The following is a 13,436-nucleotide window of genomic DNA, read 5'->3' as shown; positions in this document are numbered from 1 at the left end:
ATTCTCTACTGTTGTCCAGAAACTCCAGAGAAAGCTTTATATTACTCCTTTCAGATTGGTGCATGGAATTTTCATAGATCATAAACTGAACACTTTGTGACAGAGTGAATTAGGCTTTACTTTTATCACATTTCACAGTTAAGTAAAACAAAGACCATTTGTACATCCTAGCCATAGATCTATGCTGTGAATTAAGTGAAGAAGCCTACCTTATGACTGTCATCTGTACTGCTTCTGAACAAAATGTCAAAACCTAAATTCCAGCTTCATTATCTCTGCTGTCGGTTGCTTTTGAAACCATTGACCTTGGCTGTCTCCTGGAGATTTTTTTCTCCTTTGGTTCTTCCCAGTATAATATTTGTCAGATCTTCTTCAATCTCCATATCCCCAACCTTATCTTTCTTTCTTCCTAGGCTTTAGTGAAGAAATAAATTTAACTAGTTTGTGCTTATCATTTACATAGATGTCTGCCCAAAGCTTCTGCTATCCAAATAAAATCTCTGGCATCTTTTTGAAAGTTGCCAACCAGACAGAGATATCAGATTGAGATATCAAGCTCAGTATATTAAAAGAATACTTTTAATCTTCATCTGCCTATTCTATTCTCTCTATATATAGCCTTGATGTCTTTTGAAAGCATTCTTATCTTAACAGTTGCTCAAGCTCTTCATCTGGAAACCATCTTTCTCTAGACATGTATCTAGCTAGATCCAGGCAATACGTACAACTTGCAAACTCTCTGCACAGTATTACTGTCATAAGGACTTTTTTTGTCCATTGTGAATCAAAAGTGCTTGGTTTGTGTCCTAATACTTTGAAATCAATTGCAGGAGCATCCATTCTTTGACCTTGCAATTTGCCCTACTTCAGAAATGCTATCTGAAACAATGATAAGTTTTTTTCATCCATCACTTCACCTATGACTGCACAAAGAAATATGTATTGCCTAGCATATGCCAGCAATTTTTTCACACAGAAACAACTTTGTTCTGGAAACTCTTGACAACCTATCTTACTGCTTAACCCTTTCAGCACTGAAAGATCAAAGACCAGTTCCAGACAACGCTTGTTTAATCTCTTCTCATTCTGTTGGCTTTGAGCAGTCCTGGTCTGCCCAAAGACTGAGTTGAGATGGTTTGTATGTATGACCAAGCCCTTGGTAGTAACTCACGCATGACAACTTAATAATACATAAAATTTGTATCCACATCTGATGGAACTGTGCCTTTCCAATTCCTCCTTGCTGATTCAGCCCAGTGCCATGATGCAAGATGGAATCAGTAATGCATATTCAAAAGAGAGGTTCAGAGCAGCTCTGCAACTCCCTCACAGTCATACCAGCAATATGGATATTTCTAGAACAATTAACTCAAGCAGATTGCTTAGGTCTTCTTTTAGGTCTTGATACTCAGTTTCAAAATCCATAAGGAATCTTTACAAAGTCAGTTGCTGCATGACAGCAGGGAGAGAGAAACTGAGCAAAATTAATTTGAGTTTTTTTTAGTCTGTCTCTGTGACCTTGTGCTGAGAGGATTTAGATAGTATCTCAATAGACACCCAGGAGACGCTGCATTAATGCTGGAATTCACCAGGGAGAGGTGGCAGTGTCCCTAAAGTGTCCCTCAGGTGTGCAGACCTTGCGAGCCATCAGGGCAAAAGCCATGCAGATGACACAGAAAGGAAGGTGCCTTAAACTAAAAGGGTTGAAAGGGAGTAGTTATGCTGGTGAGATGAATTACTCCTGAGAGCAAATTTAGAAACTCCATTTCTAATATTAGTGCCTTTCAGGCATTTTAGATGTGGTTACTGACTTTTTAAGTGTGTGTACTCAGTTTTGAGCTAAAATGAAGTAAAACAGCCTTCAGCAATGATTTTTCTGTCTTGTGAGAGAGTGTTGGTTCACAAAACTGGTGAATGAAGGTCTGAGTGTGTGAAGCAGTTTCCACCCCCAGATATGTGCTCTGATCCTCTATGGAGAAGTGGATTGTGCCTTCCACTGCTGTGCTGGAAGCATGCTGAGCTTCCCCTCTGGAGCAGTGTGAGGCACACCCGAGCCAGGGAGGGGAACCTGCAGGAGCAGCCTTGAGATCACTGGAGTCTTTGAGAGGTTCCCATGGCACAGAGCCCTGTAACAGAGCTGATGAATTCAATAATCCACCAAATCACACACCAAATGCAATACTGAAGGAAGCTAACTGGCTGAGGTCAATCTCTTTAATTGCATTACAAATTTACACTCTCTAAAGGAGGATGTGCTGTGCAATGATGAATTTGGCAGTCAGACAGCTACATTATTTTGTCATAGCAAAGCATCTGAATGTAGAGTTGCCTGTCCTTCTGTAGGAGAAGAAAATGTATTTGTTTTATTCTGAGTAGTAGATGAAATGAATGTTGCCAAAGAGCAGAATTAATGCAATATAGTCTCAGGTGAGTGTGGGTTAATCACAACAGCCAGGGAAAATATGTCTTTCTTAGGTAAAATTTCTTTCAGACATTTTCATTACATGAAAGCCTGTAGATTTGCAGCTATAAGGCCAGGTGTACACACAAAGAGCAAACTTAAGATGCCATTTTCAAAGGTGAAGATGCTTAGGTGTTATTGAAATGCAGTTTGCAATTAATTAAACCTTCAGTAATTTTTGTTTTCCATAAATTAATATTTATTTTCTGTGTTGAAATAATAACAAGTACATTTCTCAAGTAAAATGTTTTGCTGTTAGGTGCAGGAAATGACAGAAGAAAACTTCAGTTGAACACCATCAGACAAATAAAAATTTATCTGCTTGTATATTTGTTATTAACACTTGTTCCAGTTTTTCTTTGGCCTTTAAAGGGCTGGCAAAATATTGAAATGAAGCCCCAGCTAGGAATAAAAAAATAATTAAAACCTCCAGTGATTGTTCTACAGGATACATTTTTGGAACATAGCTGATATTGCCATTAATCTCTTCAGAAAACTGTGGACCTGTTTTTCCCCACATTTTGATTGCATTCTTCTCACAGATAGCTGTTCTTACTTGAGTTTCTTTGTATTTCTTTTCATTAAAACCCTTCTGTCCCAAGGGTTTTTCTGACGAGTTAAAAAAAAAAAAGCACAAGCTTCTGTGATTCAATATTTAGAGCATCACAAATCATGGTCGTATCCTGAAACACATTTGAACTTTTCCTTAAGCCCCTTGGTTAAAAGAGGCTGCCTGGGAAGCTGTCTGCACTCTAATCCTTGGGAACATACATCAGTAAGCCAGAGACATGATCCATAAAAATTCTTGATGGAAAAAAATAGATGTTTCATAAAAATAAGATCTTGCAAAAGTAAAGGTGGAATTCCTTCAGAGGGACTTTTTTTCAGGCTATTATTTGTGGCTATCAGAGGTTAAAGAGCTGATAGAAAAAGAAACTCAAAACCAAACCACAAACATTCATAGTTGCCTTCCTTTTCCTTTAATTCAAACATAATTTGGTTGTTTCAGCTTGAGTGCCCTCCTTCTTCAGTCTGTGACAGCTGGGAGAATCACTATTAAAGCAAAAGGATTTGTGATTCCTCTTTTCATGATGTGGCTTGTAGGGAAGGTGATTTGGAATGAAGACAAGCATGCAGGAACATCCCTCAGGAACAGACTCATTTCTTTGTTATTTAGGTGTTTGGCTTTTTAAAGATTGCAAACAGGAAAATTAGACCCCAGTAATTTGCTTCAAGTTTCACTTTAAGTAGGTCTTTAGAACAAATTCATGTGTTAAGATGAGAAAAGATTGTATATCTTGCTACACAAAGATTTTGCCTGTGGATTATAAAAACAGAGAGACAGAGGGCTCCTGGGTGACTATTTGCTTGTAATATTCATATAGTCATTATGTTATGATAAGAACTCTTTTTTTAATGCTGCAAAATGTTAATTTTATAACCAGCAGAAAGGATATGTATCTGTGTTGGAAAGGATAGCTAGGAGATCAATAAAAATGGAGAGAGGAGAAAATTGGACATGAAAGTATGAGTGTTGGCAGCTTCCCCAAAATTATACTTTTAAAATACTTGTTGCTAATGAATCATAGTGCAGCCTAGAGCAGGGCCAGGAAGGATGCACCACCACAATGCCACTTATGGCCATCTCTGGTAAGATAGGCTGGGCAAACACTGCTTTCAAATCAACAGTGAAGAGTGTTGACCCTCCCTCTTGATATGCTTCAATGAAATTTTGATAAATTTGGTGAAATGATCAGAACAATCTTAGAAAAAGTAACTTGTCATTGTATTCATCTAATGTGACACAGATACGTCACTTGGTCTATGGCATCTGGAACTAAGGCTACTTTAATACAAAATATTTTCAAAATCTCGAATTCCTAGGTTTTTATGTTGTTATTAAGAATTCCTTCCTAACAGTCAATTGATAATCAAAGTTATAACTGGAATTAGTGAAAAGTTGTTGAAAAGTCTGTTGGATGATGTCTCTACAATCTCATACATCAACTACATCCCCTAATCTCAGGGGAGAGGGGAAGCACTTCACTGACTGTGCTGCTGTGTTGTGTCTCACAGCTCCCAACCCTCCCACCATTCGAGAAGAGCTCTGTACAGCCTCCTATGATACCATCACTGTGCACTGGACATCAGATGATGAGTTCTGTGTGGTTTCCTACGAGCTGCAGTACACCATCTTCACTGGACAAGCCAACGTTGTCAGTGAGTATCAACCTTCTCTTTTCTCGTTGTTCCCTCACGGCTTCTATGAAACCCAAGTGTCTTTAAAGATAAATACACTCCTATGTCAAGAACAAAAGAAAACATTATTTTCTAGAAAGATTTAAAGCCTAAATTTTCAATCCAAACCAATAATGATTTTAAAAGGCATCCCAAGTTCCTTTTTGCAGATGCAGCAAGTTCAAAGATCTCAGTTCCATTCTCTGCACTAGTCAGAGCAGTGTGCACATGGCAGCCTGTGTTGAACTGGTCATTACTTAGAACTGCAGCCCGATTGTCATTATATAAACTTGACATCTGGACCTTTGTCTGAAATACAGATTAAGTCCTTCCTTCTGATTTTTATTGTCTTCAAGGCTAAAAAGCAAAGGTCTCACTGAACTACAGGCTAAATCAGAAAGCATCAGTGGAACAACAATTTATAAGTTAACTTGGTTTTATTTAAAATGAGATTAACAAACATTGTATATTTTGTATTATAGCATTTTTTATGAGTACACTCTATGTTTTGAGTCTGTGACTTTCTTTAATGCCTGAATTTACTTAATTAGATTTTGGATTGCTTTATTGTTAAATAACTTCTCACAGAAAAACAATATAGTCTAATCTTTGGTCAGGAAGTCAGCGTTTCTGGATTCAGTGTTCTGCAATCATTGAGGTTTTGGCTATGAATTTGGAGAAGTCATTCAACTTCTTCCTGGTCTCTGTATATTTAATGGGCATACCACTAGCTGACACAGACTTGTTTTATTAAACAAGGATTCTGAAATGAGTCAAATCAATCAAAATGTGGATCTTGTTCAAGTCAACACATATTTAGATAGGGAACTCATCAACACAGGGGGTTGGTGTGTTTTTGAGTTCAAGAAATGCCTGGACAGATCATGCAAGAAAAATACACTGAGAGCAATGAAGTGCAATGAAGTTGCTCTGGAATTGCCAGAGCTGTAAGCTGTTGATGCCTGGAAAAGCGAGGTGAGAAATGATCAGTGTGTGCTCTCCGTGTTCCTTGAAACCTTTGTACACCCCCATCTTTCCCCAGCATCAAATTCCCTGGCCACGCACTGAGCTAGATAGGCTTAGTTGTGACTCAGGGCAGAAATGTTTTTCTTCTTGCAAAACGTTTTTGTAAGAAGAAAACTTGTTGAGATACTGTGAGGAAAGTCAGTGCTGTGGGCATGTTTACATGCTTTATGTCAGTGGAAAAATGGCATGGTCTATGCCAAGTTTGAGTTCTCAGCCAAACTCTCCCACTGACTCCTCTGTTACTGTGTGCACCTCATCCTCTCCATCACTGAGCAGGAGTTTATTTTCCAAGCCATCTGAAAGGACATGTGAGGATTCATGTGCTGGCATCTTAATACCTTTTTTAAGTAGCATACTGTGAATGTATTACAGTATTCAGGACTGACTGAAAGAAGAAGATGGATTATTGAAAATTTGATTAATGTTTTGTCAAAACCTCCATTTAGTGTTTCCCTTAAGAGTCTGATTTTGAAGAACACACTGCAAAATTTAACTCTGTTGGAAAGACCAAATAAACTTCAGCACATGCTTCTACATCTGAGCAAGTGGAATAATAAAAAAGTCTAATAGCAATTTTTCAAAAATTGAAACAAGGTAGATAAGGAAGGAAAACATTCTCTGACAAATCACTACCAAGCAGAGATGACAATGATAAGCTGGTGTTGCTTGTTTTCTAGTCCATTTTTATCTATGGCTTTATGCTGTGCAAGTCAATTCAGTAATTGACTTGCACATTATGTATGAACATGGCAGCAGCAAAAGGTGTGCCATTTCCACAGCCTTGGGATGTGGGATTTTACTCTTTGCTTACTAGTGAATAAATAACAAGGTATTTCTATTTTAGGCTGTAGTGTAGGTTTCCCATGTGGAGGTGAAAGCTTTGATCTGAAAAACATATATCAATGTCTGCTTTCAGAGATGCATTATAATTTTCAAACATAGCATGAGGTGCTCAGTATGCAGTCTCAACTTCCATATTATCATTTTGCAAAAATAGTTAATTAAAACTTTGAAGAGTAAACAAATCAACACTGTAAGAAACTTAATTACAAAATGCTCTGAAGACCTTAAATGAAAGTAAAAAGAAATGAAAGAATGGTTCTTCCTTTTTTTTTTTTTTTGGTGATATTTTTGGGTTTTATTTTGTTTTGTTTGGATTTTTGTTTTGAGTTTTTTTTAACAGAGCTAATTCTTATGCAAATTTCCTGGTGTAATTGAAAGCTATAATGGTAACCCGCATTAAATACATGCATGTGTGAGTATATTTGAAAGGCCTTTCTAAATGTTGTAAAGCCTTTTTTTAAATATCTTTATTTAATATAGACCTGAACCCCTCCAATGGTGATCTTCCTGCCAACATGCTACAAATCTGCCTGGGTTTCTAAAATATGAGATTCTCCCAGGTCATTCCAAATTACACTTGTATTGGAGATTAATAACACTAACATCACAGAATCATAGGACCACTTAGGTTGGAAAAAACCTCTAAGATCATTGAGTCCATCTATTAACTTAACACTGCCAAGTCCACCACTAAAACATGACCCATCCATGTCACATCCACATGACTTGTGAATCTCTCCAGGAATGGTGACACCACCACTTCCCCAGACAGTCTGTTCCAATGCTTGACCAGCCTTTCCATTAAGAAATTCTTCCTAATATGCAATCTAAACCTCCCCTGGTACGTCCTGAGACCGTTTCTTCTTGCCCTGTCAATCCCATCCTCAGAACACTGCTTGGATGTTTATTCACTTTGTTACATTCTATTCTTGATCCTGCAGAAGGATTTAACATCACACCTGTTACAAATGGCTTTCCAAGGCCATTCTTAGAATATCTCAGTGTACCTTGGTAGTGATGTTGAACACAGAGAGCTGCTCTCACTGTAAGTGGCATTAACAGGTGTTGCGCTACAGCCTTCAGGTTTTGATGAACTGGAGATAGGTCTGTGTTTTGGGCTTTTTTGAATCCTGTTCTAGACTTTGGGTTAGCAAAAATTTCCTCGTATTTATGGCATACGCATGCTGTTGCACATAACTGTATTTTTATTTCTCTGTCACATCCAGGAAATTCCCACTGGTATTGTGAGTTGCATATTGCAGATAATGTAAACAGGCTCGTAGATTGACTTCAGTTCTGTGGGTTTTTAGCTATGAATTAGTCACCAGGGAGTAGCTCAAGTAGTGCATTAAACCCACAAGCTTTTTCCCTGGAGACAATAGGAATCACTTTGCATACATACCCACCTACCGTGCTAATGGAGGCTGTTATTTTGGAATCTGTTTCTTAAACCACACAGCCAGCCTGACTGCACTTTCCACTCACAGTACATTTCCCCCACCAGAGGCATATATCATCCAGAGATTGCTAAGAATTCAGTAACAAAAACAAGCAATGCTATGTTTTTTTAGTATACTTTCTATCCAACATAATCAACTATATTCTTTTTTATTAACTGAAAAATTGGAAAGTTAACATTTGATGGCCAAGGTCCAAATAGAGTATTTAATTTGAATTCTATTTCATACAGGAAAGATTATTTCCAAATGTGGCCAAACTTCTCGGCTATTGAATGCTTGGCAGACCTGCTCTGTGCATAAGAGCAACACGGAACTCTAGATTAAGTAGGCTTTTACTAAAGCAGTTGTCCTCAGAGTTATACCATTTGTACATTTGCATTTCTGAGAGGCAGCTAATCACCTGCAATCTGAATACGGTAAAAGCTTTTAAAATTACTTTGTCACGAGCTAACTAACATGCATTATAATTTCATTACCCCATTTCAATAGATTTTGAAGTATTCATTGAGTATGCCCTTTTTTAACATTGTGGATTTGTTAAAGTGTGTTTCAGGATGGTTCAAATTTTTCTCTAGCTCTGATGCAATATTCTTTAGGAAAAATACATCTCTCCCTTCTTGACGAAGAGCAGCAAATCATTCTCTCTTACCTTGTAAAAGAAATCAGGGATAATTAGTTATATAGTCTAATTTCTAAAAAAATCACTCTGTGAAGGACACAGTGTACTACTGTCAGAACCTTTTCACTGTAATAGGACTTCTCTTCCTTTGAGAGAGGACAAAAGTTTTTGGAAGGACCTAAGACAATTAGGAGCCCAAGCTTCAATGAAAAATAGTGAATTTATGATTCACCAAATAATTTTTAATATTAGTATCATTTAATGTTTTTAATTAGACTTTGCCTCTTTCTGGAAGTTTTATTTTAATAAAAATAAAATCTAATAAAATTCCTTACAGTCTTCAGATTTCTACTAGAGATTTTAGTGAGAATTTTTAATGGCACAAAAGCAAATTTGGGATAAAACCGGGAAAAATTTTGCATCTTTAAAAGTATAAAATTACTGTATTTCTTAAAACAAAATCAATGTGTTTTTCAGAAATCCTGCTTTGTTTTTTTTTTTCAGATGGGAATGAAGAGTGGGGGTGGAGAGCTATTTGTTACTTTCATCTACCTTATTTGCTTTACCAATTTGAATTGGTAATAATTTATTTAAATAAAACATTTTACAATAATTAAAATACTCAAGAGATTAAATGACCTTCCTATGACTTTTGTGCTCCTTTTCCAATTTTCAAGAAAATATATTTTATTAAAATCTATCAGTGTAAATTTTAGGAGGATTTACACCTTGGGATTTTTCCCATCTGTTTTTTAAAGTGCATCAACAGCCAACACCAGGGAAATAGCTTTACAAATTATTACCTCCAGACTCTGAGAAATTTGTTTTGAAAACTCACACATCCTGTATGGACATCACTGTGCTCACTGCACCGTTCCAGGATGTAATTTAAATTCTCTACATTTTTGTAGGCTACAGTTTTAAAATACATTGTTTTACCATCTGCATAACCCTGTAAAAAGCCCTGGGTTTTTGAAACAAGAAACCTGAATGCAGCCTGGATTAGGAGTGGGTACAATGGGAGACCTTGGCCCCTGCTGTTGCCCCAGTGAGGAGATGTGTACTTTCCACTTCACCTGCTGCCACCGGCAGGGAGCTGAGAGGGCAAACACTTCCCCTGGATGCCAGTGTGATCAGGCTGCTTGTTCATTTCCCTGAACTTCCTTAATCATATTCTTTTGTATTCAGAGAAGAAAGGCTGTCCTGACAGGGCATAACTGGAGACAAATTCCTTTGATGCAGTGACAAATTATTCTTTCATAAGTAAATGCTTAACTTGGCTGCCACAAGTAGCTATTCTCCCTTTTGAAGGAGTTTGGACTTGTAGTTTGGCATCATCAATACTTCATTCCCAGGATTTTTGAGTCAAAGTACAATTTAAAGCCTGTTATCAAAGAGCTTACAGTCAGAAAGCACATGAACATATCATTGAGCCCTTTGGTGCGTAGGCAAGATCTGAGCTGTTTAAGACAACAAGGTTTGTCAAGTAAAATAACCGAGTCAGTCACTGCACATCCAGCATTTATTGCACATCAGTAGTCTGGGATGCCTAAGAGTGGAAGGACAAAGAAAGGAAACCTAAGATGTATTGTGTCATCAAAGAGATAGAGCTTTCCTCTAGAACGTGAGTCAGGTCATGGCCACATTTGTAAATAATCTTTCCTGTATGAAATAGAATTCAAGTGAAATACTCTATTTGGACCTTGGCCATCAAATCTTCACTTTCCAATGGCTCTCTCTATTGATTGTGCAGAGTGTTCAGGGTAGGTAAGGCCTTCAGTGATATTTGGTATGTATAAATCCACATACCCAGGAGGAGGGGATGAACAAAGAGGAGACTCATAGCAATGCAACAGTTCCTTTACTGTCCTTTATATACTTATTTGGAGCAAAGTTTTATACTTGGTTAAGGAGAAATCAGCCTCTGGAGGGTATTGTAAAAAGTGTAATGGAAGTCTTAAAAATGTGAGAGTTGTAGAGAATGTGAGAGCCCATTAGAGAGTTGTAGTGAATAATACAAAACTAGTTTCCAGATGAGTTACCAGAACTCTAGGCATTTCTGTGTCTGCATAATGGTCAGTTTATATATGGCTTATACATACCAGAGAACTTGCTTTCAAAATGTGGTTGTGGTTGGAGAAGACACTTCTAGGACCACTGTCTGTGTCCATCCCACTTATTGTCATATGTTATTTGGTATCCTATCAGAGGCATTTTAGTTAAAGACTTCTTGATCATATTAAATTCCTTTTAAAAGCAGTGCTTATTTTTGTTTTAACATACTTTAATTTATTTTGCAATAGGACCAGTAAGGTTAGTCTCAATGCAAAATCAATGTGGTAGTTCAGATACAGGAGTGTGTGATTAATATCTGTGGCAAACTGGGAAAAGATGAGATTTCCTCTGAGTAGTCAGTGAAATATTTTATGTCAGGAAGCTGCTTCCTTTATTTTCTTTCTTCCTCATAGGAAACCCATTCACACACAGCCTAAAAAAATAATTTGGTGTGTAGGGCTCAGTGACAGAAGACATGGATGGATGTTGCTTTAAGCAGTTCACTACAAGGGGTGGGGTTACCATGGGGTATAAAGTGGGTTCTTTCTCTTCATGACAAAGGCATATATATATGATTGCGTAGATATTTGTTCTATGCAATCATATATATATAAATTATCTACAGATGAGTGACTCGTCTCACATCATTTTAGATACCTGAAATTTGAGATCTCATGTGTGCTGATCACCTTGGCTTCCTCTGTGGACAAGAGAGGCATTTGCAGTTGGTAGGATGTTCACAACTGGGGAAGTGAAAGAAACTACTCACTGATTTCTGCCTTTCCTCAGAGCACAGAAAAATAGGTTAGGCATTGTAGCTCTTCATTAGGTGGCAAGATAGTATGAATCTAACCTGAAACTGTCCCACAGTTACCCATTTGCACAGCAGGATGAATCTCTGTTCTGCCTGCCTCTCAAAACTGCTTTGTACTGCAAGAGAATTTTGAGACACAAACATCATAATACTCAGATTGAAATTTGGAATTTAAATTCTGTTTCTAATGATCTTTTATTATGAAAAGCACATATCACATTAAGAAGGAATCTCACAGTATGCCCATGAATTGTCTATGAGTCTGCAAACCCATATCACAGATCTGTTTCTTTCCAGTTTTGTAAACAGTAGCCTTCACATTTTATTTTACATAAAGTTTTGATATTGTCTGATATACAGAGCTGAATTACTACTGAGTTCTAAAATATTGTCTTCATGAATGGTTTGCTGGTAGAACATGCATTAAAAGCTGAAAGCTGTCTGTAAATAACAACAGCTTCCATAATGTGTTCTGTGCCCAGTAAAGACAGAAGCCAAGAAGTCTGTCAGCCTTTCTCAGTTACATTTTCCAACCTTACATATGTGCATACATCCATACACTTCCACTTGCATCTATCTATTTCTGGCTGTAAAACCATATAAAATGTTGTGAATAGATATACTCTTCATAAATGTTAAATTTTTTCTTTATGTAAACATCTACAATAAGAGGCTGGGGAATCCATTAGACCAGGAGCTGTTCCAAATATACAGTGATGGAACTGTATGTATGGGTGATTGACTGCTATTGCATTCATAAGGAAAAACTTACAAAGATTTAAAAGTTCATTTTAATACGGTATTTTCCTGATTTGTTTATGATATTGGTACTGCCTTATTTTACTTATTTCCTTTGTGTTATACTTCTGTGGTAGGCATAAAATGTAAACCAAATATAAACCAAAAAGGTTTATAAATGGAAAATTTTCCAGCACTTTCCCAGCTGGCATCTCATCATGAGGACATAAATCAAAAAGTTGCATCCATTAAATTTACTGGCTTAGATTACTTTCTGGCAAAGTCTGACGTGCAAGAGCCAAAGGTTTCCCTGAAGCCCATGCTCTACCCTGTTTGGCCTCCCATGATTTGCTTCAGGTTCTGAAGAATGCATACCTGGGGACTGTCAGCAAAGGTGCCTCCCCAGCCCTCCTGGCTTTACTGCTCACATTCGTTTTCTGAGGTTTAAACTGAGTTCATTAATCCAAACAGTAGATTGATGGGATCTCCATAATCCTCCAGTTCTTAAGCAATAAAGAATGCCTTGTGCTGGGATATGAAAAATCTCAGACTGCTAGTGTCTCCACTGAGCCATTTCTTAAATGCCCACTTTTTATGGTTCACTTCACATATCAAGAATTTAAAAGGTGCCTTGGCTGAGGGTTGATAAAATGAATTAGTGACTTTAAGTAGTGGCTCAGTAAATATAACAACACTTTAAAAGGTACAGAAGCAAAGCTCATATTGGTCGTTGGGTGCCTGGGAATGCTCTAAATGTCCCTCTGTGTGTTTTGTTTGCTGTGACTGATGTGCTCTGTTCAAAATTGCAGGTTTATGCAACTCAGCCGACAGCTGGATGATTGTTCCCAATATCAAACAGAACCACTACACAGTGCACGGGTTGCAGAGTGGCACCAAGTACATCTTCATTGTCAAGGCCATCAATCAGGCTGGCAGCCGCAGCAGTGAGCCTGGCAAGCTCAAGACAAACAGTGAGTAACGCCAGATCAGGATGCACGGAGTCTTCTCCCTTCTGGCCTTCCTTTTTAGGTCTGATCTTTGGAAAATACAAGAGGACAGAGAAGTTCAACTTTTTTAAGTGGTTTCCAAAATGAAAGTCACTTATTTAATATAATTCAAGATTGCCTTAGTCTTCTCTAGTGCAGAAAATATGTCGGGGTTTTTTTGAGAGATATATCTGTA

General features: G+C 37.5%; 1 protein-coding gene across 2 annotated transcripts in view; it reads left to right on the top strand.

Moving 5' to 3' along the window:
- Positions 1–13,436, top strand: part of MID1 (midline 1) — a 140,274-nt gene that overhangs the window by 119,974 nt on the left and 6,864 nt on the right. For both annotated transcript variants that reach the window (XM_058045252.1, XM_058045253.1), the window contains exons 7-8: positions 4,538–4,681; positions 13,064–13,225. In XM_058045252.1, the coding sequence (XP_057901235.1) occupies positions 4,538–4,681; positions 13,064–13,225 (306 nt within the window). The remainder of the gene's footprint in view (positions 1–4,537; positions 4,682–13,063; positions 13,226–13,436) is intronic.

Source organism: Melospiza georgiana, chromosome 2 (assembly GCF_028018845.1).
Source record: "Melospiza georgiana isolate bMelGeo1 chromosome 2, bMelGeo1.pri, whole genome shotgun sequence".
In the NCBI taxonomy this organism is placed as follows: domain Eukaryota; kingdom Metazoa; phylum Chordata; class Aves; order Passeriformes; family Passerellidae; genus Melospiza; species Melospiza georgiana.
Note: the sequence above shows the minus strand (reverse complement) of the source record. Positions and strands in the feature narration are given on the sequence as shown.